This window comes from Anomaloglossus baeobatrachus, chromosome 1 (genome assembly GCF_048569485.1).
Source record: "Anomaloglossus baeobatrachus isolate aAnoBae1 chromosome 1, aAnoBae1.hap1, whole genome shotgun sequence".
NCBI lineage: Eukaryota > Metazoa > Chordata > Amphibia > Anura > Aromobatidae > Anomaloglossus > Anomaloglossus baeobatrachus.
The window spans coordinates 562,999,198-563,026,176 of record NC_134353.1 but is presented as its reverse complement, the minus strand read 5'-3'; the positions used below and the strand labels follow the sequence as shown (position 1 = coordinate 563,026,176).

General features: G+C 44.0%; 1 protein-coding gene across 5 annotated transcripts in view; it reads right to left on the bottom strand.

The window, feature by feature from the left end:
* MPDZ (multiple PDZ domain crumbs cell polarity complex component) overlaps window positions 1-26,979 on the bottom strand; it is a 268,414-nt gene that overhangs the window by 121,533 nt on the left and 119,902 nt on the right. For all 5 annotated transcript variants that reach the window (XM_075316964.1, XM_075316973.1, XM_075316991.1 and 2 more), the window contains 3 exons: window positions 26,504-26,836; window positions 23,627-23,747; window positions 4,620-4,818 (listed from right to left, as the gene is read on the bottom strand). In XM_075316964.1, the coding sequence (XP_075173079.1) occupies window positions 4,620-4,818; window positions 23,627-23,747; window positions 26,504-26,836 (653 nt within the window). The remainder of the gene's footprint in view (window positions 1-4,619; window positions 4,819-23,626; window positions 23,748-26,503; window positions 26,837-26,979) is intronic.

Here is a 26,979-nt window from a genome sequence, read left to right as displayed (position 1 = left end):
TGGAACGCAGCAGACATATTGGTACGTTTGACACCCTGCAAACGACGAACATCCACACGACTCACCTTCAACAATATATCGTTGAACGATTTTGCGTCGCATGTGAGATTGTTACATGTGACCGCTAATAAATGACCTATGTGCGATTTCGGCAAATCGTAACTACGATCTGGGCGTGTCACATCGTTACTGAGATCGTCAGATGAATCGTAGCGTGTAATGGGGCCTTTATGCGTCTCCTCTGACCATTTCCTCACTCTACGGATCTACTCCCTCTTGCCTTCTCTATAGAGTCTAATAGGCTGTGTAACATGGCATCACCGAGAACTAAGAGTCCTTTTCTGAGCAAATTATATTTGTGTGGGTGAGAAATTCATGATTTATGAGAAGAAAAGTGGTCTTATAAGTGGAAAAGGAAGCAGATTTCTCTCATATTGTTGTCTGCAAAGAAAGTACAGTTTCCATTTAACAATGTAGAAAGTCAGGGTCCCTGGAGAGGCTACAGTCCATTTAGAGCACACCGATTATTAAAAAAATAGAACTTTTATATAAAGACTGCATAGCTAGATACAAAAATATTTTTCTACATATGTTCAATTAAAAAGTGATGAAAGTTTAATTTTGCTTCCATTGTACCATGAAAGGGGTTGTACCAAGTACATAGGTTATAACGTATGATCTGTGATGGTCCAACCAGACAGACCTCCATCACTAAGAACAGGCAGTGCTAGTTTAGTCAAAACTGCAAGATTCTGTGATAACCTGTGAGATGTTGGGTTTTGGCTGCAAGTGCTGACATGCAGTTGCGGAAGCCTGACGAGATGCCGCTACCCATGAGTTACAAAGTAGTCGTATTATTTTTTTATGATTTTTTTTCTATTACACGTACTTTCATGAGAAAGTTCCAGTATTATAAAAGGCATACAGTGGAACCTCGGTTTATGAGTAATCCGGTTTGCGAGCATTTCGATATACGAGCAAAGCTTGCTGTAAATTTGTAACTCAGTTTACGAGCAAGCTTTGCTGTACGAGCAAATACTCACCGTACACACTTCCGGTTCTGTACTTTAACCGCACTCTGACACGCTCTTGCATTCCGCACAAACACACATAAACACACACTCAAACACACACATATTATGCTGACCTCACCTTCCGTTCCATCGCCGGTCTCATGGTTCTTGTAGTTCGCCGGTACAGGATGTGTATCGGGTAACTATCGCAATGGTGGAGGAACTTCTGCTCTCAGCCGATACTCAAAGGTAGCGCGCTGGCCAATCAGAGGCAAGCGTCTCCTGCCTTTGACGTCATCACTCTGGCAGCGGACGTTCCTCCATCGTCGTGATGGTTACCCGATACACATCCTGTACCGGCGAACTACAAGAATCATGAGGCCGGCGATGGAACGGAAGGTGAGGTGAACATAATATGTGTATATGTGTGTGCGCGTGCGTGTTTGTGTGTTTGTGCATGTGTGGAATGGCACAATAGGGGACCAGGATGAGACATTGAACAAGTTGTGGCACAAATTGTCTGAGCTTGCATTATTTCCTAGGGGAAATTTTGCTTTGCTAGACGAGTACCTTGGTTTACAAGCACACTCCCAGAACGAATTGTTCTCGTAAACCAAGGTTCCACTGTATTTTGGACGGGGTCTCAGTCCAGTCTGTCGGCAGTATAATACAGAAAAGGAGAAACGGAGAAGACTGATACATACAGTGAAAGAAATAATTATTTGACCCGTTGCTGATTTTGTAAGTTTGCCTACTGACAATGACATGAACCTACTAAAATTTTAAGGGTAATTTCTAACAGTGAGAGATAGAATGTCCAAGATAAAAAAAAAAATCAAAAAAAAAAAAATCACATTTTATAAATATTATATGTTTATTTGCATTTTGCACATAGAAATAAGTATTTGATCCCTCTGGCAAACAAGACTTAATATGTGGTGGCAAAACCCTTGTTGGCAAGCACAACAGTCAGACATTTTTTGCGCACATGTCAGGAGAAATTTTGGTCCACTCCTATTTGCAAATCATCTCTAAATTATTAAGATTTTGAGGCTGTCGCTTGGCAACTTGGAGCTTCAGCGCCATCCATAAGTTTTCAAAGGGATTAAGGTCTGAAGACTGGCTAGGCCACTCCATGACCTTAATGTGCTTATTTTTGAGCCACTCCTTTGTCGCCTTGGCTGTATATTTTGGGTCATTGTTGTGCTGAAAGACCCAGCCACGACCCATTTTGGCTGAGGGAAGGAGGTTGTCACTCAGGATTTTGCGGTACATGGCTCCAACCATTGTCCCATTGATGCGGTGAAATAGTCCTGTACCCTTAGCAGAGAAACACCCCCAAAACATGTTTCCACCTCCAAGCTTGACAGTGGGGACAATATTCTTTGGTTTATAGGCAACATTTCTCTTCCTCCAAACATGGCGAGTTAAGGCCAAAGAGTTCAATTTTTGTCTCATCTGACCACAGCACCTTCTCCCAATCACTCTCAGAATCATCCAGGTGTTCATTGGCAAACTTCAAATGGGCCTGCACACGTGCCTTCCTGAGCAGTGGGACTTTGCGAGCACTGCAGGATTTTAAGCCATTATCGCGTAATGTGTTACCAATGGTTTTCTTGAAAACAGTGGTCCCAGCTGCCTTGAGATCGTTAACAAGTTCCCCCCATATAGTTTTCGGCTGATCTCACCTCGTGGGATTTCCAGGATCATGAAGAAGGTAAGAGATTTTGCATCGTGCCCCTGATTGATGTCGATTGATACATATTTTGTATGTCTTCCATTTTTTTACTATTGCACCAACAGTTGTCATCTTCTCACCCCGCGTCTTACTTATAGATGTGTAGCCCATTCCATCCTTGTGCAGGTCTATGATCTTGTCCCTGACATCCTTATAGAGCTATTTGGTCTTGTCAATGTTGTAGAGGTTAGAGTCTGACTGATTAATTGAATCTGTGGACAGGAGTCTTTTATACAGGTGACAATATAAGTCAGTTGTCTTTAATGTAGGTAACAAGTTGATTAGGAGAGTCTAAGTGGTCTGTAGGAGCCAGAACTCTTAATGGTTGGTAGGGGATCAAATACTTATTTCTCTCTGCAAAATGCAAATAAATGTTTATAATTAATACAATGTGATTTTCTGGATTATATTTTGGATATTCTGTCTCTCGCTGTTAAAATTAACCTACTCTTAAAATTATAGACTGTTCATGTCTATGTCAGTGGGCAAACTTACAAAATCAATCAATTATTTCCTTCACTGTAATAATTGTGGGAACAGATTTAGTATACCCAATTTCAATAATTTATATATTTGCTCATTCTGAGCTTTTTGTTCAAGTGGGTGGACTTATTCAGTGATTAATGACCTTCCTCTTATAAGTGTGCATATGGAGATAGCCGACAATCACTTATTAGGATGGCCCACTTGACTAAAAATCCCAGAATGACATGACCTGACCTATGCATTTTCTCTCAACCAGTTCAGATCCTCTTGATCTATAACAGTGGTACCTAACCTGTCCGACTGTGAGAGCCACATTCTGCTTAGAGAATGTCATGGAGTCACATCCCGAACTCTTCCTTCAAAGTATTAACATATTACAGTAGTGACACACAGAGCCCTCATTATCAGTATAATGATAGACAAACCTTTAACGGGTTCCCACCTTACCCCCATTCAGTATTCTCACATTATATACCCACACCACAGTCCCACATTTAGCTTCAAGCCCATCTTCTGAGAGGTAGTATCAGCCTACATCCAGCTTATCATACTTAAAGAGGTTATTCATTACTTTAACAATGATGGCCTACCCTTACGATTGATCATCAATGTCTGATCGTCTGGGGTCCAACACTCGGGACAACCACTGATCAGCTGTTCTCGGTGTCGGCAGTGATGTCAGGCAGCCGGAGATGCCCAGTTCCGGAGCTGCGCCGTCTTCTGATAGCGGCCACAGCCAGGTACTGAACATCCTCCTCCTATTGATTTTAATGGGAGGTGGATATGCAGTACCAGACCGCCACTATTAGTGTACAGGGCAGCTCTGGAACTGAACAGCTGATCGACGGTGTGGGGTGCTAGACCCCTGATGATGAGAAATTGATAACCTATCTTAAGCATAGGCCATAAATGATAAAGTAGTGGCTAACCTCTAATTTATATTTCGACTCTCAAGGCTAGTATTCGCATCCACATCCAAAATGTGATCTTCTGTTCGGGGATACTCACGACAGTCACCATCTGGAGACCTTCTCTTCCTAGCGGTTTGCTAGTCCTGGTGCTAAAGCACCAAGCTGACAGACAGACATGAGCCACACATTACTGGCCCATGAGCCACAGGTTGGGGACTCCGGTTAAATACCATCCTGCCTGTATGACTGCATTTTCAGGGTTACAGGTCTTCTTTAAATATCTTTCACAGTAATGCAAAGAATTGGATCAAATAAATTCAGCTCTGCTACATCTGGCAGCCTAAACTCTGCTACATCTATACACCATAAATAATCAACAACCAGTACTGAAATTGAAATAAGATGCCTACATGATTACGTGACCCAATGTTAATCAGCCTACTGAATATAGTAGAAGATAGTGGTCCCTACCTTAGGTCAGGTCCCAATAACGAATGTCTTCTCAGCATAGCCCGGGCTTGGGCATTGGTTAGGTTTGCAGTAGACTCATTGTTGATTGCCAAAATGCAATCTCCAACATTAATTCTACCATCACGACTTATTGAGCCTCCATTTATAATACTGCGGACAATCATACCGGAGCCATCTTTATCAGCACTTACTGTCATACCTAAACAATAGAAATACACACAAGATTTTATCAATTCATTAACCTATTAAATCAAACACATTTTCAAAATTAAATAAACAATAAATGTGTAAAACTTACGATGTACTCTTTACAGTAGCTCACTACCAAAGATTCAATATACCGTATATATGTAATTACTCGTACACCATTATAAGACCAGCAGGCTTGTTAGACAGATTGTTCATGCACACGTTACCACTGGCATCACCTGTACCTTACAGGGGTTGTCTGGGTAAAACACATCATCACTAGTCAGCAGGATAGGTGACAATTTACTGATCGGTAGTTGTCCCAACGGTGGAATCTGCACCAAGTCGGGGATCAGAGAATTTTTATCCCCGGGTCAAAGTGGAGAGGCAGGTGGGATGCCAGACCATGATGCCATTCATTAATAATGGGGCTACCGGAAAAATGACAGTGCAGCATTTGGCATATGGATGAATGGAGAAGTCACGCATATGCACTGCTGTTCCAATCTAACAGGGATAAAAAGTTACCAGTTCTGGAAATCAATGCACATACCACCAATTAGACCTGCCAGAGGATAGTGATCTTTTTTTAAACTGGAACAGCCCTTCAACCTAATACCAGTAAATTTGCGAATCTGATGAAAGACCCCTGTCACATTTACCACCCTGTTATAGCAGATGCATTCAATATTACATATTATTTCTTTAAAAAAAAAATGAGGTTGTCACCCTTTTCAGAAAAAAAACAGATTAAAAAATGTACAGTGGGTATGGAAAGTATTCAGACCCCTTTAAATTTTTCAATCTTTGTTTCATTGCAGCCATATGGTAAATTCAAAAAAGTTCATTTTTTTTCTCCTTAATGTACACTCTGCACCCCATCTTGTCAGAAAAAAAAATGAAATTTAGAAATGTTTGCAAATTTATTAAACAAGAAAAACTGAAATAACACATGGTCATAAGTATTCAGACCCTTTGCTCATATTTAAGTCACATGCTGTCCATTTCCTTGTGATCCTCCTTGAGATGGTTCTACGCCTTCATTGGAGTCCAGCTGTGTTTAATTAAATTGATAGGACTTGATTTGGAAAGGCACAAACCTGTCTATATAAGACCTTGCATCTCATAGTGCATAGATGACAGACCAAATGAGAATCATGAGTTCAAAGGAACTGCCCAAGGAGCTCAGAGACAGAATTGTGGCAAGGCACAGATCTGGCCAAGGTTACAAAATAATTTCTGCAGTACTCAAGGTTCCTAAGAGCACAGTGGCCTCTATAATCCTTAAATGTAAAAAGTTTGGGACCAACAGAACTCTTCCTAGACCTGGCCGTCCAGCCAAACTGAGCAATCGTGGGAGAGGTAAAGAAGAACCCCAAGATCACTGTGGCTGAGCTCCAGAGATGCAGTAGGGAAATGTGAGAAAGTTCCACAAAGACAACTATCACTGCAGCCCTCCAACAGTCATACCTTTATGGCAGAGTGGCCCAACGGAAGCCTCTCCTCAGTACAAGACATATGAAAACCCGCATAGAGTTTGCAAAAAAACACATGAAGGACTCTCAGACTATGAGAAATTAGATTCTCTGGTCTCATGAGACGAAGATAGAACTTTTTGGTGATAATTCTAAGGGGTATGTTTGGAGAAAGCCAGGGTCTACTCATCACCTGCATATGGTGGTGGCATCATGATGCTATGGGGGTGTTTATCAGCTGCAGGCACAGTACAATTGGTTACAATTAAAGGAAAGATGAATGCAGCCAAGTACAGAGATATTCTGGAAGAAAACTTCTTCCAGAGTGCTCTAGACCTTAGACTTAGCCAATGGTTCACCTTCCAACAAGACAATGACCCTAAGCCCACAACTAAGATATCATAGGAGTGGCTTCAGAACAACTCTGTGACCATTATTGACTGGCCCAGTCAGAGCCCTGACCTAAACCCAATTGAGCATCTCTGGATAGACCTGAAAATGGCTGTCCACCAACATTCACCATCAAACCTGACGGAACTGCAAGGAAGAATGGCAGAGGATCCCCAAATCCAGGTGTTTAAAACTTGTTGCATCATTCCCAAGAAGACTCATGACTGTACTAGCTCAAAGGGGTGCTTCTACTCAATACTGAGCAAAGGGTCTGGAATACTTATGACCATGTGATATATCAGTTTTTCTTGTTTAATAAATTTGCAAAAATGTCTACATTTCTGTTTTTTTTCTGTCAAGACAAGGTTCAGAGTGTACATTATTGAGGAAAAAAAAATGAACTTTTTTGAATTTACCAAATGGCTGCAATGAAACAGAGTGAAAATTTTAAAGGTGTCTGAATACTTTCCATACCCACTGAACCACTTGGATGTGGGTATTTACATTACATTTAATGAACTAGTATTTTTAGGGAAGTGGTCACAAAATTAGGGCATAGTCCCATGTTGGGGTCATGGTCACACTGCAATTTTTCTTTAGGTATAGTCACATGTTTGGGTCATGGTCACACCACAATTTTTCGTTAGGTATAGTCACATGTTGGGATCATGGTCACACCGTATTTTTTCTTTAGGTATAGTCCCATGTTGGGGTCATGGTCACACTGCAATTTTTCTTTAGGTATAGTCACATGTTGGGGTCACGGTCACACTGCAATTTTTCTTTAGGTATAGTCACATGTTGGGGTCATGGTCACACCGCAATTTTTCTTTAGGTATAGTCACATGTTGGGGTCATGGTCACACCGCAATTTTTCTTTAGGTATAGTCACATGTTGGGGTCATGGTCACACCACAATTTTTCTTTAGGTATAGTCACATGTTGGGGTCATGGTCACACCACAATTTTTCTTTAGGTATAGTCACATGTTGGGGTCATGGTCACACCGCAATTTTTCTTTAGGTATAGTCACATGTTGGGGTCATGGTCACACCGCAATTTTTTGCCATGATTTGAACAGAAAAAGTGTCCCAGAATGAAATTATGCCCAATAATTTTCCCGTACATTGTCACTGAAAGGAAATTCTAAAAGCTTTGGACATCTTTCACATGGAAACAATGATTATTACAAATGTTAGTACATTTTTTTTTTCAAGGCAAAGTAACTGTATTCTAGAAGGCATATTTTAGAAGGTGGATGAAGGCATAAAAAGTGTTAACACAATAAATGTGACATCTGCCAAGCTTTGAAAACACAGTTCAATGTGCAGGCAGCATAATCTAGAAAAGGAGATGAGAAAATGGAGCTATTTTCTGGAGACGATTCATTAACCATTGATTTACAGGCTTCAGTCTTGAATCCGTCATTTTAAGACACACCCTACTGACCCTAGTGTCCCATCCAGTAATACATAGCCTGTATATCCATGGCCCGGCCCTCCTCTACCTCCCTGCTGGATTCAGGGCAGCACGGTGGCTCAGTCGTTAGCACTGCAATCTTACAGTACTGGAGACCTGAGTTCAAATCCCACCAAGGACAACATCTGCAAGGAGTTTGTATGTTCTCCCTGTGTTTGCATGTGCTTCCTCCGGGTTTTCCGGTTTCCTCCCACACTCCCAAGACATACAGATAGGGACCTTAGATTGTGAGCCCCAATGGCGACAGTGTTGCTGATGTATGTAAAGTGCTATGTAATTAATAGCGCTACATAAGTGAATAACTATTATTATTAATATTATTATTCAGACACTTATTTTGTTTATGTATGAAAAAAAAAGGACCATTTTCATCAGTTTGCCAGATCCAATCTTCATCCATGTTTCAATGAGTGTGTTTCTATAATCAATGTGGGATTCATTTTCCTCGTATACAAAAAATATTTTCAGTCATCAGATGGCACACATGTAGAAGACATGTGAAACACAAAATATAAATGAGACTTAAAGTGAAAAATCAAAGTGCACCACCCGATATAATTAATTTAACACAAGATGAAGTACGCCTACGTCTGAGTAAATTAAACATTGACAAATCCCCAGGGCCAGATGGCATTCATCCACGAATATTGAGGGAATTGAGCTCCGTAATCGACAGACCGCTGTATCTCATCTTTTTAGACTCACTTGTAACAGGGTTGGTGCCTCAGGATTGGAGGATGGCTGATGTGGTATTAATATAATATAATATATTTAAGAAAGGTAAGAGGGTAGATCCAGGCAACTACCGTCCAGTAAGCCTGACATCAGTAGTATGCAAAGTTTTTGAGGGCATTTTAAGGGATGACATGCAAAAATATATTGCAGAAAATAATATGATAACTGACAAACAGCATGGATTCATGCAAGATAAGTCGTGTCTAACCAATCTGTTGGGGTTCTATGAGGGGGTAAGTGCAAACCTGGATATTGGTAATGCAGCTGATGTGATTTATTTGGACTTTGCAAAGGCATTTGATGCTGTACCACATAATAGCCTTATACTAAAGCTCCAAAAGCAAGGACTAGGGGACACAATATGCAACTGGGTAAGGAATTGGCTAAAAGATAGGAAACAAAGAGTAGTCATAAATGGTACATTCTCTAAATGGGCTATAGTCAGCAGTGGGGTGCCGCAGGGATCTATGCTTGGACCGATTCTTTTTAATCTCTTTATTAATGACCTTGTGGATGGGATTGATAGTACAGTGTCAGTCTTTGCCGATGACACCAAACTATGTAGGATATTAAAAACTGACCTGGATAGTACAATATTACAAAAAGATCTGGATAAGATGTCAGAATGGGCAGATACTTGGCAAATGAGATTTAATGTTGATAAATGTAAAGTAATGCACCTAGGACGGAGTAATCCTATAGCTGCGTATACATTAAATGGAAGTAAACTCGGGACTACAGAACAGGAGAAGGACTTGGGTATTCTCATTACAAATAAGCTGAGCAGCAGCACTCAATGTCAAGCAGCAGCTGCTAAAGCAAACAAGATTTTAGGGTGTATAAAAAGAGAGATTAGATCCCGCGATCCCAACGTATTATTACCCCTCTATAAATCACTTGTAAGGCCACATCTGGAATACGGGATCCAGTTTTGGGCACCACATTTTAAAAAGGACATTCAGAAGTTAGAGTCAGTTCAAAGGCGGGCAACTAGACTATTACAAGGAATGGAAGGCCTCCCATATGATGACAGGTTGAAAAAGTTAGATATGTTTAGCTTAGAAAAAAGACGTCTCAGAGGAGATCTCATTTATATGTATAAATACATGTGTGGTCAATATAAAGGACTGGCACATGACTTATTTCTTCCAAAGACAATACTAAGGACCAGGGGGCACTCACTGCGAGTGGAAGAAAAGCGATTCCAACAGCTAAATAGGAAAGGGTTCTTTACAGTTACAGCGGTCAGACTGTGGAATACACTACCACAAGAGGTAGTAATGGCAGATACTATAACAGCTTTTAAAAAAGGGCTGGATGATTTCCTCAGTACACAAAACATTGTTGGTTATAAAGGACTTAGTGACTAAATGTAGAACTGGTGGAGGAAGGTTGAACTAGATGGACCAAGGTCTTTTTTTCAACCTAAGTAACTATGTAACTATGGAACCTGTCACGTCCCAAAATGCTATTAACCTGCAAATCTGGGGTTGATCAGCAGGTTTACATCGTTGTAAAGCTGTGCGGCTACCAAAATAAAATACCAACTATCGAGAGAAAAGGAACATTACTTTATTCCTCCAGGCAGTCTCGGACTTTCCAACACTCACTGAAAGCCAGCTTTGTACTGATGCACTCACTGCTGAGTTGGCTGTCAGTCAGCGTCGGGCAATTACAGCCACTGAACGGTGACTGAAGCCCATGCCATCTGCGACTCATTACTAAAAGCCTGAGGCTGCAGGGGGAATAAAGCTTCTTTCCTCCCAGCAGTGGGGCTCTCAGTGCAGAGGCAGGACAACTATATTCATTGATATTTCTGAGACAAATTCTTCAAAATAGTGCACAGGGTTTATGAAATTGGTGGAAAAAGAAACACTCTTTTTTTGTCTTTTTATTGTTTGGGCATCAAAAGTCGTAAAACCTTTAAAAAAGTCACAAAAATGGGCCAAACTGAAAAAAATTCTACAGAAACATTATTTCAGGAAGGGGCTGGAGTGAGATTCACCCAAAAAAAATGACATTTGATTAAAAACACATTTCACAAGTCTGGCTAAGCAAAATTGTTGAGAAGGAATTAACAAACAAAGACTTAAAAAAGAGAAAGCAACTTAAAAATTTACGCAAAACGTGCAGAGAATAAGGCGCAAATACTAATGCCACAAAATACCCCAGAAAACTGGAGAAACAGCAAAACAATGCTCAGTCAGGACCAGTATGTTCTTGGGGGGGGGGGGGGTCATCTCAGTTTTTTTTATTTTGACCCAAGATCTGGATCTCCTGACCTGGAACTGGACAGCCTCAAGGTCATAAAGGGGGCCATTGAATTTGGGTCAGGAGATCAATGACCAGTCCGTGATTGAAGAATAATTAAAAATCAGTGAAAAGCTGTACGCAGCCCTGAAAGCATTGTAAATATAGAAAAATTAGGAAAGGAAATTGGAAAAACGAGTATTTGGGTACTTATTGTCTTCATCAAAAGTCCCAATTTTACTGCTGATTGGCTTATTAGTGAATGTACACTGGATTATTTGTTATACTGTATGTTTTTGTTTCTCTCACGATTTCAACATTTTTGGAAAAACTTGATTGATTTTGACACAATTAGGAAAATCTCAGGAAAAAAAAGTCTAAGGTGTATATGGCCAGGGAGAATAAGAAGTGAAATTGCCTCATCGTTTCATCAATGGCAGCTATTGCGGTTAGATGTCAGATAGCAGGGCTAGGAACGTTACAGCTTCATTACGGATCCACTATGAGCTGCTCCGATAACATTTTACATAATAAAATGTGGACAGGAGCCCACTCCATTGATTATTAACACACTTCACGCCGCCGATACAGTGCAACATCTGCTGGTGCCTTTCATCTGCCATGTGCACTGGATAATTGGACACTATTCATCAGAAATCACACCCCAGTTCTTCCACGCTCTGTTGCAGGAACTTTCCTCCAGGACTGCTTAGATATTCGCTTTGCCTTTATTTTAGCTAATTCAATTATCTTATGATTTTTTTTTCTGGCTATCCCCACCTGATTCCGGAAATCATAAGACTACTTCTACTACTACATCTGTTCCCACTGGCCTGTGAATAGAATGCCAGGGGTATGTGAAGACTGACACAAGCAGGTGCATACACACACATACATAATTTATGTACTTGTGGCAAAAAAATATATAGGTATCGCTCAAATATGAAAAAAGTGAGGGTTTCTTTATTTTTTCAAGCTACGAGAGAAGGCATTAGAAAGGCTCATGTGTTTAGAACTGAAATGTTACTCAGATAAGGGTAAATAAAAGGATACAAAAAACAAAAAAACCTTTTTTTTAATATTAGAGACCTACCCATTTTTATTTTTGCTATATTGTTGAGTCCCTGAAGAAGCACTTTTTTTGTGAAACGCATCATGAGTAGTGGGTCCCTGGCTCGTTATCCTACAAGTAAATATTCCTGCTTAAATACTGCATCTCCTCGAAAATAAGCCCTAGCAGGATTTTCCAGCCATTTTTTGAGTATGCTTAAAATATAAGCTCTACTCAAAAAATAAGCCCTAGCTTGGGATCATCATATGGTATAGCATATTAGTATCATGAAATAGAGTTTACGCAGCCCTTTAAGGATATGTAACTTTTATTGGTGTATATTGCCCTGTTCTGTTGCTATAAGCCCCAGACGATTATAATCACAGTTCGGCAAGTTAATGAAATAAATATTCACCCTTCTTCCAGCCCATAATCCTGCCCACCCCACTGACGACATGAGTAATTGGAACTTGTGTTTTTGAAAAAAAATATTCAACCCCTTCCCCAACTACCCCTATGCTGGCGTTAGTGATTGGAACCTGTGTTAATAGAATAATGAATATTCACCTCCTTCTCCACCCACCCCGTGCGCGACTTCAGTGATTCACGCAGACTGTCATATTACTGCCCGAGGATTGCAGCACAATGCTCGCACTGGCCAGCAGCTCTTCTGACCCAAGTCAGAAAGAGGGTGAATATTCATTATGTCATCAACAAAAGTTCCAATCACTGACACTGGCAAAGGGGGTGGGCGTGGGAAAGGGCAGAATATTTTTTATTTCATTAACAAAAGTTTCAATCACTGATGCTCACAGAGGGGTGGGTGGAGGAAGGGGTGAATATTCATTTTTCATTAACGGGGGACCCAATCAATGACACCAATACAAAATATAACACATTCCCAGAGAATAAGCCCTAGCTCATCTTTTGGAGCCAAAAATAATATAAAATACTATCTTATTTGTGGGAAAACACAGTTCTATGATCACCTGACACTTTGCAAATATCAGTATATTTCACAATTTAAAGAGTTTTGAAAGTGCCATACTTTGGTGTTGAGCTACTTTTCCCCATATTTCTTATACTACTTACCATTAATACTTTAACCAGTTTATTGCTGGTACATTCTGTTGATTGATAGTTTACTTGCAGGTGTCAGGTAGTGACCGGCTACATTGCGAATGGCCTCTATGTATTGTGAAGCGGAGGTCCTCTACAATGTAAACCTGAAATGTTTACCTTGGGACAAAGGAGTGGCCACCAAGCTTTTCTTTGCAGTGCTCTACAAACTGGTCATTTATAAGTGGGGGTGGTCGTCATCATATAACTCCTTTAAGACATTATGGCCCAAAAATGATGTTGAATTATTTAATTGGAACCGGTCATGTTGAAATGACATCTAACCTGCTGGTAGGAGATCACTGAGGAGGAGACTATTAGATTGATAGTCATTTTGTGCGAAAAGTTTCAGTACATTATTTGAAATCCCTGGTGATTGTAAACAGTGGGTGAATAAAGTGTATAGAATAAGTCACCAATTTGGACCATTATTTCCTTAAAATCTATAAGGATCATTTTTCACTCTATAAAACCTCCGTACTTGTCATAATAGAGCTCCTTTGAAACCTTGTCTGCTGCTGGGCTTCAAAGGAGACTGTGATTCCTACTACATTTACAGATGCGGTGGCATTGCTCTATATGGCACAAGCAATCAGGTGATTGCAGTTCCCCCGCAAAGAATGCTTAAGAAAGAAAAGTGTTCATGGATTTTTTTTTTTTTTTTAGCAACTAACAACATGCAAAATAAATTAACAAAAGAGAAATCTAACTCTAATCAATATTTGGAGTGACTTTTTCCTTCTATATACATTGCACACATTTTTCAAGGAACTCAGCAGGGAGATTGTGCCAAACATCTTTACTTCGCTCTTCCCGATTGCCCTGGTGCAGTGGCAATCGGGGTAATAAGGCGTTAATGGCAGCCCACAGCAGCCACTAAGTCCTAGGTTAGTGATGGCAGGCGTCTGAGACCCCATTACTAAATAGTAAGTGACAGTAAGTAAACAGACACCGAAAAAAACCTTTATGTGGAATAAAATACAAAAACCACCCTCTTTCACCACTTTATTAATCCCAACACACCCCTGCAGGTCCGACGTAAGCCACACGAAGTCTCATGACGATTCCAGCTCTGCTACAGCTCTGTCATTACGAGCGCCATAGAGCACGACTGCTCGATGTGCACTCCAGAGAATGAATGAGCCCCGATGACTGTCTGCTGTCAGACTCTGCCACACAGGCTGGGGCCACGTCTGACTGCAACCAATCACAGAGATAAGGGCGGACGGTGGGCGGGGAAAGCAGTGTTGAGTGCATATGGACGAGCAATGATGAGCGGAGGCCGCAGGAGAAGAGTACAGCCGGCCAGGAGCAGTTTACAGCTGCGACAGAGCCTAGGTAAGTATGAAGCGTTTGCTTCCTTCTTATTTTCCTTCTTTTTTTTTTTAAAACTTCTGGAGTGCCTGATCCAGACCAAACAGCCGGAAACCTGGGCCTGGGCCCGGCACCCGGGAAACTTTAAAACTGTGCAGATCCAGACTTTTACAGTCTGGGTCCGCCCAGCGCTAATAATGATGATTCCTTGCAAGTTTCGAGCTGCATTTCAGCAAATGGAGTTGAGTATTTGGGCAGGTTTAAAGTGAATCTGTCAGCAGGTTTTTGCTACCTCATCTGAGAGCAGCATGATGTAGGAAAAGAGATCCTGAGTCCAACGATGTATCACTTAGATTACTACGTGCAGAGGTTCTAACACAATCAGAATTTTTAGATTTAGCCATGCAGCACAGGTTACCCCGGCTATGTGGATGACAACGTAGCAGGGCGAAATTTCACGCCTGTGCAGACACACCCCGCCTCGTGTATACGCACTTATGTTTTAAGCTCTGCATACAGTAGGACAGAGCAAAGTGCATGTGTGAGCCGACAATGTGTATACACAGGCGTGAGATTTCCCCTGGCTGTGTGGATGATATAGGAGGTGTCATCGACGTCAATCAGAGGAAAAGGATGTCAATCAGCGGCGGAGAGGACGGATCAACGGAGCACCAAGGACGCTCATAGGACCAGACCGTCCAGATTTACCTATAGCGCAGACGAATATTAGAAGGTTTTGGGGGTATACAGAGAGTTAGCGGATAATATACACCTTTATGGAATGCAGCCTTTGGTCCTGTTGAAAGTGGTAGTCATAGTTTACACATGGAAAATCTGTTGACAGGTTCCCTTAAACCACTCGAGTGTTGCTTTAGCAGTATGCTTTGAGTCATTGTCTTGTTGGAAGGTGAACCACAGTCTCAAATCACTGATAAACAGGTTTTAGTCAAAAATATCCCTGTATTTCGCACCATCCATCTTTCCCTGGACTAGGACCATTTTACCTGATCCTGCTACCAAAAAACATTTACACAGCATGATGCTGCCACCACAATGTTTCCTTGTGGGGATGGTGTTCTTGATGTGTTGAGCTGTGTTGGTTTGGAGCTAGACATAGTGTTTACCATGGTGGCCAAAACGTTCGATTTTAGTCTCATCTGAACAAAGCACCTTCCTACATACATTTGGGGAGTCTCCCAAATGAGCGTCCCTCTCTTGGCAAGTTTTTTGTGGTACCATGTTCTTTCCATTTGAGGATAATGGATTTGATGGGGATCATTAGAGAGTGGTATTTTTTTTTAGAACCCAACCCTGACTTGTATTTTTCCACAGCTTTGGTCTTCATGGTGTTTTTTGTTTAGTGGTAGATCTTATTTAATGGTGTTGCAGCCTCTGTGGGCTTTCAAGAAGATGTATATATACCGACAGACCATGTCACACTTAGCTTGCATACATGTGGACTTCCTTTCGCTAAACAGTGACTTTTGAAAATAATTGCTTGCACAAGAAATTTTTAGGGGCTTCATTGCAAAAAGGGGTGAATACATACGCATATGGCAATTTTATCTATTTTATCCCATAAGAAGGGAATTTTGTTTACTTACCATAAATTCCTTTTCTTCTAGCTCCAATTGGGAGACCCAGACAATTGGGTGTATAGCTATGCCTCCGGAGGCCACACAAAGTATTACACTAAAAGTGTAAAGCCCCTCCCCTTCTGCCTATACACCCCCCGTGCCTTACGGGCTCCTCAGTTTTGGTGCAAAAGCAAGAAGGAGGAAAAAATTATAAATTGGTTTAAAGAAAATTGAATCCGAAGGAATATCGGAGAACTGAAACCATTCAACATGAACAACATGTGTACACAAAAAACAGGGGCGGGTGCTGGGTCTCCCAATTGGAGCTAGAAGAAAAGGAATTTACGGTAAGTAAACAAAATTCCCTTCTTCTTTGTCGCTCCATTGGGAGACCCAGACAATTGGGACGTCCAAAAGCAGTCCCTGGGTGGGTAAATAATACCTCATAATAAAGCCGTAACGGCTCCGTCCTACAGGTGGGCAACCGCCGCCTGAAGGACTCGCCTACCTAGGCTGGCATCTGCCGAAGCATAGGTATGCACCTGATAGTGTTTCGTGAAAGTGTGCAGGCTCGACCAGGTAGCTGCCTGACACACCTGCTGAGCCGTAGCCTGGTGCCGCAAGGCCCAGGACGCTCCCACGGCCCTGGTAGAATGGGCCTTCAGCCCTGAGGGAACCGGAAGCCCCGAGGAATGATAAGCTTCGAGAATCGGTTCCTTGATCCACCGAGCCAGGGTTGATTTGGAAGCTTGTGTCCCTTTACGCTGGCCAGCGACAAGGACAAAGAGTGCATCCGAGCGGCGCAGGGGCGCCGTACGAGAAATGTAGAATCTGAGTGCTCTCACCAGATCTAACAAGTGCAAATCCTTTTCACATTGGTGAACTGGATGAGGACAAAAAGAGGGTAAGGAGATATCCTGATTGAGATGAAAGGGGGATACCACCTTAGGGAGAAATTCCAGAACCGGACGCAGAACCACCTTGTCCTGGTGAAACACCAGGAAAGGGGCTTTGCACGACAACGCTGCTAGCTCAGACACTCTCCGAAGTGAAGTGACTGCTACTAGGAAAACCACTTTCTGCGAAAGGCGTGCGAGAGAAATATCCCTCATTGGCTCGAACGGTGGTTTCTGAAGAACCATCAGCACCCTGTTCAGATCCCAGGGTTCTAACGGACGCTTGTAAGGAGGGACGATGTGACAAACCCCCTGCAGGAACGTGCGTACCTGTGGAAGTCTGGCTAGGCGCTTCTGAAAAAACACAGAGAGCGCAGAGACTTGTCCCTTAAGGGAGCCGAGCGACAAACCCTTTTCCAATCCGGATTGAAGGAAGGACAAAAAAGTGGGCAAGGTAAATGGCCAGGGAGAAAAACCCTGAGCAGAGCACCACGACAGGAATATTTTCCACGTCCTGTGGTAGATCTTGGCGGACGCTGGTTTCCTAGCCTGTCTCATAGTGGCAATGACCTCTTGAGATAATCCTGAAGACGCTAGGATCCAGGACTCAATGGCCACACAGTCAGGTTGAGGGCCGCAGAATTCAGATGGAAAAACGGCCCTTGAGACAGCAAGTCTGGTCGGTCTGGTAGTGCCCACGGTTGGCCGACCATGAGATGCCACAGATCCGGGTACCACGACCTCCTCGGCCAGTCTGGAGCGACGAGGATGGCGCGGCGGCAGTCGGCCCTGATCTTGCGTAACACTCTGGGCAACAGTGCCAGAGGAGGAAACACATAAGGGAGTTGAAACTGCGACCAATCCTGAACTAAGGCGTCTGCCGCCAAAGCTCTGTGATCTTGAGACCGTGCCATGAATGTCGGGACCTTGTTGTTGTGCCGGGACGCCATTAGGTCGACGTCCGGCATGCCCCAGCGGCAACAGATCTCCTGAAACACGTCCGGGTGAAGGGACCATTCCCCTGCGTCCATGCCCTGGCGACTGAGAAAGTCTGCTTCCCAGTTTTCTACGCCCGGGATGTGAACTGCGGATATGGTGGAGGCTGTGGCTTCCACCCACAGCAGAATCCGCCGGACTTCCTGGAAGGCTTGCCGACTGCGTGTCCCGCCTTGGTGGTTGATGTATGCCACCGCTGTGGAGTTGTCCGACTGAATTCGGATCTGTTTGCCTTCCAGCCACGGCTGGAACGCCTTTAGGGCAAGATACACTGCCCTTATCTCCAGAACATTGATCTGAAGGGAGGACTCTGTCTGAGTCCAAGTACCCTGAGCCCTGTGGTGGAGAAAGACCGCTCCCCACCCTGACAGGCTCGCGTCCGTCGTGACCACCGCCCAGGATGGGGGCAGGAAGGATTTCCCCTTCGACAGAGAAGTGGGGAGAAGCCACCACTGAAGGGAAGCTTTGGCTGCCCGAGAAAGGGAGACGTTCCTGTCGAGGGACGTCGACTTCCTGTCCCATTTGCGCAGAATGTCCCATTGAAGTGGGCGCAGATGAAACTGCGCAAAAGGAACTGCCTCCATTGCTGCCACCATCTTCCCTAGGAAGTGCATGAGGCGCCTCAGGTGGTGTGACTGACCTTGAAGGAGAGATTGCACCCCTGTCTGTAGTGAACGCTGTTTGTTCAGCGGAAGCTTCACTATCGCTGAGAGAGTATGAAACTCCATGCCAAGATATGTCAGTGATTGGGCCGGTGTCAGATTTGACTTTGGAAAATTGATGATCCACCCGAAACTCTGGAGAGTTTCCAGAGCAATGTTCAGGCTGTGTTGGCATGCCCCTAGAGAGGGTGCCTTGACAAGTAGATCGTCTAAGTAAGGGATCACCGAGTGTCCCTGAGAGTGTAGGATTGCCACCACTGTTGCCATGACCTTAGTGAAGACCCGTGGGGCTGTTGCCAGGCCGAAAGGCAGTGCCACGAACTGAAGGTGTTCGTCCCCTATGGCGAAACGCAGGAAGCGCTGATGCTCTGGTGCAATCGGTACGTGGAGATAAGCATCTTTGATGTCGATTGATGCCAGGAAATCTCCTTGGGACATTGAGGCGATGACGGAGCGGAGCGATTCCATCCGGAACCGCCTGGTTTTCACATGCTTGTTGAGCAGTTTTAGGTCCAGAACGGGACGGGAGGATCCGTCCTTTTTTGGCACCACGAACAAGTTGGAGTAAAAACCGTGACCCCGTTGCTGAAGAGGAACAGGGATCACCACTCCTTCCGCCTTCAGAGTGCCTACCGCCTGCAGAAGAGCCTCGGCTCTGTCGGGGGGCGGAGATGTTCTGAAGAAACGAGTCGGAGGACGAGAGCTGAACTCTATCCTGTAACCTTGAGATAGAATGTCTCTCACCCATCGGTCTTTTACTTGTGGCAGCCAGGCGTCGCAAAAGCGGGAGAGCCTGCCACCGACCGAGGATGCGGGTTGAGGAGGCCGAAAGTCATGAGGAGGCCGCTTTGGGAGCGGTTCCTCCGGCGGTCTTTTTAGGACGTGACTTAGACCGCCATGCATCGGAGTTCCCCTGACCTTTTTGAGGCCTTTTGGACGAGGAAAATTGAGACCTGCCCGCGGTCCGAAAGGACCGAAACCTCGATTGTACCTTCCGTGGTTGAGGTCTGTTTGGTTTGGACTGGGGTAAGGATGAATCCTTTCCCTTGGATTGTTTAATGATTTCATCCAATCGCTCACCAAACAAGCGGTCGCCAGACAATGGCAAACCGGTTAAGAACTTTTTGGAAGCAGAGTCTGCCTTCCATTCACGTAGCCACATGGCCCTGCGGAGTACCACCGAATTGGCGGATGCCACCGCCGTACGGCTCGCCGAGTCCAGGATAGCATTAATGGCGTAGGACGCAAACGCCGACGCCTGAGTGGTTAAGGACACCACTTGCGGGGCAGATGTACGTGTTACTGCATTAATCTGCGCCTGACAAGCTGAGATAGCTTGGAGTGCCCATACGGCTGCGAATGCTGGAGCAAAAGACGTGCCGATAGCTTCATAGATGGATTTCAACCATAGTTCCATCTGTCTGTCAGTGGCATCTTTGAGTGAAGCCCCATCTTCCACTGCAACTATGGATCTAGCCGCCAGTCTGGAGATTGGAGGATCCACCTTAGGACACTGAGTCCAGCCCTTGACAACCTCGGGGGGAAGGGATAACGTGTGTCCTTAAGGCGCTTGGAAAAACGCTTGTCTGGACAGTCTCGGTTTTTCTGGATTGCCTCTCTGAAGTCAGAGTGATCCAGGAACATATTTAATGTACGCTTGGGAAACCTGAAACGGAATTTCTCCTGAGAAGCAGACTCCTCAATTGGAGGAGCTGGGGGAGAAATATCCAACACCTGATTGATGGTCGCTATAAGGTCATTCACTACTGCGTCACCTTCAGGTGTATCTAGGTTGAGAGCGGCTTCAGGATCAGAATCCTGATCTGATACCTCCGCTTCATCCTCCAGAGAGTCCTCCTGCTGGGACCCTGAGCAGTGTGATGAAGTCGAGGGAATTTCCCAGCGACCCCGCTTGGGCGGCCTGGGACTGCGGTCCGTGTCAGAGACCTCACCCTGGGACCTATGGGTTACCCCAGGGGCACTTTGCTGTTCCGATTGAGGGGGACCAGGGGTCAAGGATTGGACAGTGCCCGGGGCCTGAATCACCGGTCTGGACTGCAATGCTTCCAGTATTTTAGCAGACCATTTATCCATAGTCTCAGACAGTTTGTCAGCAAAGGCTGCAAACTCCGTCCCTGTCACCTGGACAGTGGTAGCAGGTGGTTCCACCTGGGCCACCAGTCGCAGAGGCTCCGGCTGAGTAAGTGCCACAGGGGCCGAGCATTGCACACAATGAGGGTCAGTGGAACCTGCCGGTAGTACAGCTGTACAAGAGGTACAAGTTGCAAAGTACGCCTGTGCTTTGGCACCCTTGCTTTTTGCGGATGACATGTTGTCTCCTCTGAGAACAACCAGGAGGGTATATAGCCAAAAATCAACAGAGCGACCGTACAGTGCAAATGTATAGCCTATAAGCCTATATATATATATATACACTTCGGCACTCAGTGGGGCCAGCACCGCAGGTGCTGCTTACCGACCGCTCAGAGCGGTTGTGTGATCACCAGATTCCCTGCCTGGGTCTCCCTGTGTTGTCTCTCCTCTCCAGCGTCTGAATCGCTGACAGGAATGGCTGCCGGCGTTCTGTGGGAAGGAGGGGACCGTGGGCGTGCCCAAGAAAAGTGCGGGAATCTAGTGCCCCAGTGTACTGAGTGAGGAGGGAGGAGGATACTAATGTATGCTCCAGCCCTCAGCGCTGACGATTTGTGCAGCGTCCCGCCCTTCCCCTGACTGGCAGGCCTGTGGGCGGGAATATACGACACTAGGCCGCAGAAGCCGGGGACTAAAGTTATAAGCGCGGCCGGCAATAAGCGCGGCCGCGCGGTAGTCCCCGGCGCACTAACACACCCAGCAGTGCTGCGGTGTGTATGGCACAAGCGCTCCATGCGCGGTAGTCCCCGGCGCACTAACACACCCAGCAGTGCTGCAATGTGTATGGCACAAGCGCTCCATGCGCGGTCCCCACAGGGACACAGAGTACCTCATAGTAGCAGGGCCTTGTCCCTGCTCCTATCCAGCAGATTCCCAGGGGCTACGGAGGGAGCACGGTCCCAGTGCCTGGAGACCGATCCGGGTCCCACTTCACCCAGGGCCCATTAAGGGATGGGGAAGGAAAACAGCATGTGGCTCCTGCCTGTGTACCCGCAATGGGTACCTCAACCTTAACAACACCGCCGACAAAGTGGGGTGAGAAGGGAGCATGCTGGGGGCCCTGTTATGGGCCCTCTTTTCTTCCATCCGACCTAGTCAGCAGCTGCTGCTGACCAAGCTGTGGAGCTATGCGTGGATGTCTGCCTCCTTCGCACAAAGCATAAAAACTGAGGAGCCCGTGAGGCACGGGGGGTGTATAGGCAGAAGGGGAGGGGCTTTACACTTTTAGTGTAATACTTTGTGTGGCCTCCGGAGGCATAGCTATACACCCAATTGTCTGGGTCTCCCAATGGAGCGACAAAGAAATTACATTTTTGCCTAGATTTTTCTCATGCCACTTCCCTAACTTAAGGCCCCGTTACACGCAACGATGTATCGCCTGGGTCACAGATTCCGTGACGCAGATCCGGCATAGTTAGCGACGTCGTTGCGTGTGATACCAATGAACGTACGTTAACGATGGAAAATACTCACCAAATCGCCCATTGTTGACACGTCGTTCATTTTCAAAAAATCGTTAGTTGTTGAGGACGCAGGTTGTTCATCGTTCCTGCGGCAGCGCACATCGCTATGTGTGACACCGCAGGAACGACGAACAACACCATACCTGCGGCCGCCCACATTGAGGAAGGAAGGAGGTGGGCGGGATATTCCGCCCGCTCATCTCCGCCCCTCCGCTTCTATTGGGCGGCCACTTAGGCTGCTTTCACACATCCGGCTTGAGCTGTGCGGCTCAATCCGGCTGTGCAAGCTATGCAACGGATGCGGTGAAAACACTGCATCCTTTGCATAAGTTTTTCCCATGCGGCCCGTCCGGTTTTTGCTGCATGTGGCATGCTACTGAGCATTCGCAGTGGCAAAAAACGCATGCGGCGGCCAGATGCGGTTTTTGCCGCATCGCGCCGCATCCAGCCGTCATAGGCATGCATTGAAAAATGCGCCGCATCGGCCGAATGCGGCGCGATGCGGGGTTTTTTTGCCGCACGAAAAAACGTGCCAGGCAACGTTCCATCCGGCCGCATCGGCTAAATCTGCCGCATGCGGCAAAAACCGGATGGAACGCAAGGCCTTGCGGCACAATGCGGCACTAATTAAAGTCTATGCAGAAAAAACGCAACCGAAAGCAAAAAAAAATGGTTGCGATTTTCCTGCAAAGTGCCGGATTGTGCTGCATTGCAGAAACCGGAGGTGTGAAAGCAGCCTTAGTGACGCCACTGTGACGCAGAACCGATGGGGGCGGGTGCTTTCACCAGCGACATTGCTAGCGATGTCGCTGCGTATAAAGCCCCCTTTAGAATATTTAGTGCTGATGTATCATACACAAATTGGATTTCAAAAATATTCAAAAACAGGTTGTATTGTAACACAAGAGGTGTGTGTGTGTGTGTGTGTGTGTGTGTGTGTGTGTGTGTGTGTGTGTGTGTGTGTGATGGGAAGGGGGGAATGTTCCTGATAGATTTTGAAGGAAATATTGGTCCCATATTGTAAATAGGTCATTTACAGTTCTAACATTGGCCATTTTAAAAGCTGGAGATTGATGTTCTGAGCCTGATTTCAAAAAAAAATAAAATACTTAATGTAAGGAAAAATGAAACTATTATGACCAAAGACTGGAAAGCTGCCATCAATCATAATTCACTCTCACTTATAAAAGGATAAAGCAGAAACAAAACAAAAGGGAAAAAACTGTAACAAAACAATTTTTTTTTTGCACAAACACTTACCAAGGCTGCAGTTTCCTCTGGTTACAGTAATTGTTCTGTCGATTGTGTTTTTAATTAAAGTCTTAGCATTACAATCCTTGCTTGCTTTAATGCATTGTCTTCCTGGTGAATGTTCTTCGGCCTATTGTGGAAAGACACTGCTTTGTGTTATACAGGACAATACATTATTTAAAGTCAAAATAAAGTATTTTCCGATGCTCAAACAAGCTTATATTGAGTGAAGAACTGCCATGCTGATATTCATATTACACAAAATAATTGTCGATACAAGTTGTCAGAGAATACTTGTTTGACTTCATGAAGGAAAAAGAGGATTCTTTGAAAAAAGCCTCCTAGTCAACTTTTCTGTGTAACCTCGCCTCCACCACTGATTAGCAGCTGTCAATGTACAGTATACACAAAAGCTACCAATCAGTGGTTTGGGTGGGATACAGAGCTCAGCACTTTGAGCACTGCTAGATCTTTAGCACAGTAAGCAGTGATTGTATCAAAATGACAGCATGTAGACCAGTAAGTTACACATCACTGGAATAAGGGAGTCTGTCCCTACATCATGTTGTATTCAGATTACATAGCAAAATCCTGCTGACAGATTCCCTATGAGGCCACAATACACATTAGACTAATGTTGGCTCAGTCCAATATTGATGGGTTCAGCCAATATTAATACAGTCATATGAAAAAGTTTGGGCACCCCTATTAATGTTAAACTTTTTTCTTTATAACAATTTGGGTTTTTGCAACAGCTATTTCAGTTTCATATATCTAATAACTGATGGACTGAGTAATATTTCTGGATTGAAATGAGGTTTATTGTACTAACAAAAAATGTGCAATCCGCATTTAAACAAAATTTGACCGGTGCAAAAGTATGGGCACCTCAACATAAAAGTGACATTAATATTTTGTAGATCCTCCTTTTGCAAAAATAACAGCCTCTAGTCGCTTCCTGTAGCTTTTAATGAGTTCCTGGATCCTGGATGAAGGTATGTTTGACCATTCCTGTTTACAAAACAATTCCAGTTCAGTTAAGTTTGATGGTCGCCGATCATGGACAGCACGCTTCAAATCATCCCACAGATGTTCAATGATATTCAGGTCTGGGGACTGGGATGACCATTCCAGAACATTGTAATTGTTCCTCTGCATGAATGCCTGAGTAGATTTGGAGAGGTGTTTTGGATCATTGTCTTGCTGAAATATCCATCCCCTGCGTAACTTCAACTTCATCACTGATTCCTGCACATTATTGTCAAGAATCTGCTGATACTGAGTTGAATCCATGCGACCCTCAACTTTAACAAGATTCCCGATGCCGGCATTGGCCACACAGCCCCAAAGCATGATGGAACCTCCACCAAATTTTACTGTGGGTAGCAAGTGCTTTTCTTGGAATGCCGTGTTTTTTTGCCTCCATGCATAACGCCTTTTTGTATGACCAAACAACTCAATCTTTGTTTCATCAGTCCACAGGACCTTCTTCCAAAATGTAACTGGCTTGTCCAAATGTGCTTTTGCATACCTCAGGCGGCTCTGTTTGTGGGGTGCTGCAGAAACGTCTTCTTTCGCATCACTCTCCCATACAGCTTCTCCTTGTGCAACGTGCGCTGTATTGTTGACCGATGCATATTGACACCATCTGCAGCAAGATGAAGCTGCAGGTCTTTGGAGGTGGTCTGTGGATTGTCCTTAACTGTTCTCACCATTCTTCTTCTCTGCCTTTCTGATATTTTTCTTGGCCTGTCACTTCTGGGCTTAACAAGAACTGTACCTGTGTTCTTCCATTTCCTTACTATGCTCCTCACAGTGGAAACTGACAGTTTAAATCTCTGCGACAACTTTTTGTATCCTTCCCCTGAACAACTATGTTGAATAATCTTTGTTTTCAGATCATTTGAGAGTTGTTTTGAGGAGCCCATGATGCCACTCTTCATAGGAGATTCAAATAGGAGAACAACTTGCAAGTGGCCACCTTAAATACATTTTCTCATGATTGGATACACCTGCCTATGATGTTCAAAGCTCAATGAGGTTACAAAACCAATTTAGTGCTTTAGTAAGTCCGTAAAAAGTAGTTAGGAGTGTTCAAATCAAGAAATTGATAAGGGTACCCATACTTTTGCACCGGTCAAATTTTGTTTAAATGTGGATTGCACATTTTCTATTAGTACAATAAACCTCATTTCAATCCAGAAATATTACTCAGTCCATCAGTTATTAGATATATGAAACTGAAATAGCTGTTGCAAAAACCCAAATTGTTATAAAAAAAAAAGGTTAACATTAATAGGGGTGCCCAAACTTTTTCACATGACTGTATGTATTGGGTGGCGGACAACTAATTGTCAAGGAAGAGGTCAGTCGGGCATGTCCAACTTTGGGACTCCTGATAACTTTATTCTCCCTGAGATTAGCCACTGGCTGAGATGCCTGTTAGACCCTTTATCAGGGGACACAAAAAGGTGATGGCTAAGTGATAATGGGCTTGTACCAATATGACACATGTTCCAGGATGACCAATCGGTCATGTTGTAACATAATTCTGAAAATTGGCTCCAAATTAAATTTAATCTCTATTGAGTCCCTCTTGTCTATGGGTTATAATTGGTACTGCTGCTTGGCTGCCCCAACTTTGTTGCTGAACTCAAACAAACTTGTTTAACTATATATTTTCCCCAAACGCATATCTACTGACAAGTATTCTAATTGTGGATATGTTATATTATATAACATACATCTACATACTTAAAACTTGCTCCATATTTTTTGCTTTTAGGGACAATATATCATGTTAATATCAAAAAAGTCTCCACAATGCTGTTATTGGAAAAACAATTCCCAATCTTAATCACCCATCCCCCTAATTTAAAGTGTTACCTTTAAAAGAGGGTCGGGAAGGTCAGCAATGGTTGTGGTTCCATGTGTCTTCGATGGCACCCATGAACCAGATGATGAACATTCGAAGTTCTCGTCAACATCTGCACCTCCTAAATGTTCCTTAAACTCAGAAGATGAGGACCCATCACTAGTCATTCCAGATTCTTTTGCCTCTTCTGTTGGGCTAATACTGAGGTTATATAAATCCTTAGCAGACAGCCTAAAATCCAGAACTGGTGTTGACATAGTCCAAAGTACAGATGTTGGAAGAGCTATCTTTTCAGTTTGGACTTCAGATGCTGAATGAAAGCTGTCATCTTCCTTAGAGACATCCTATTTAGAGACATATTAATGCATAATGAAAGATACATAAAGTGCCTAAAAAGTTTGCATTTGGAGACAAGTTTCGTCTTTGTTTAATCAAGGATTTAAAAACATTACATACTTTATATATTATATGTTACATTGCTAGGATG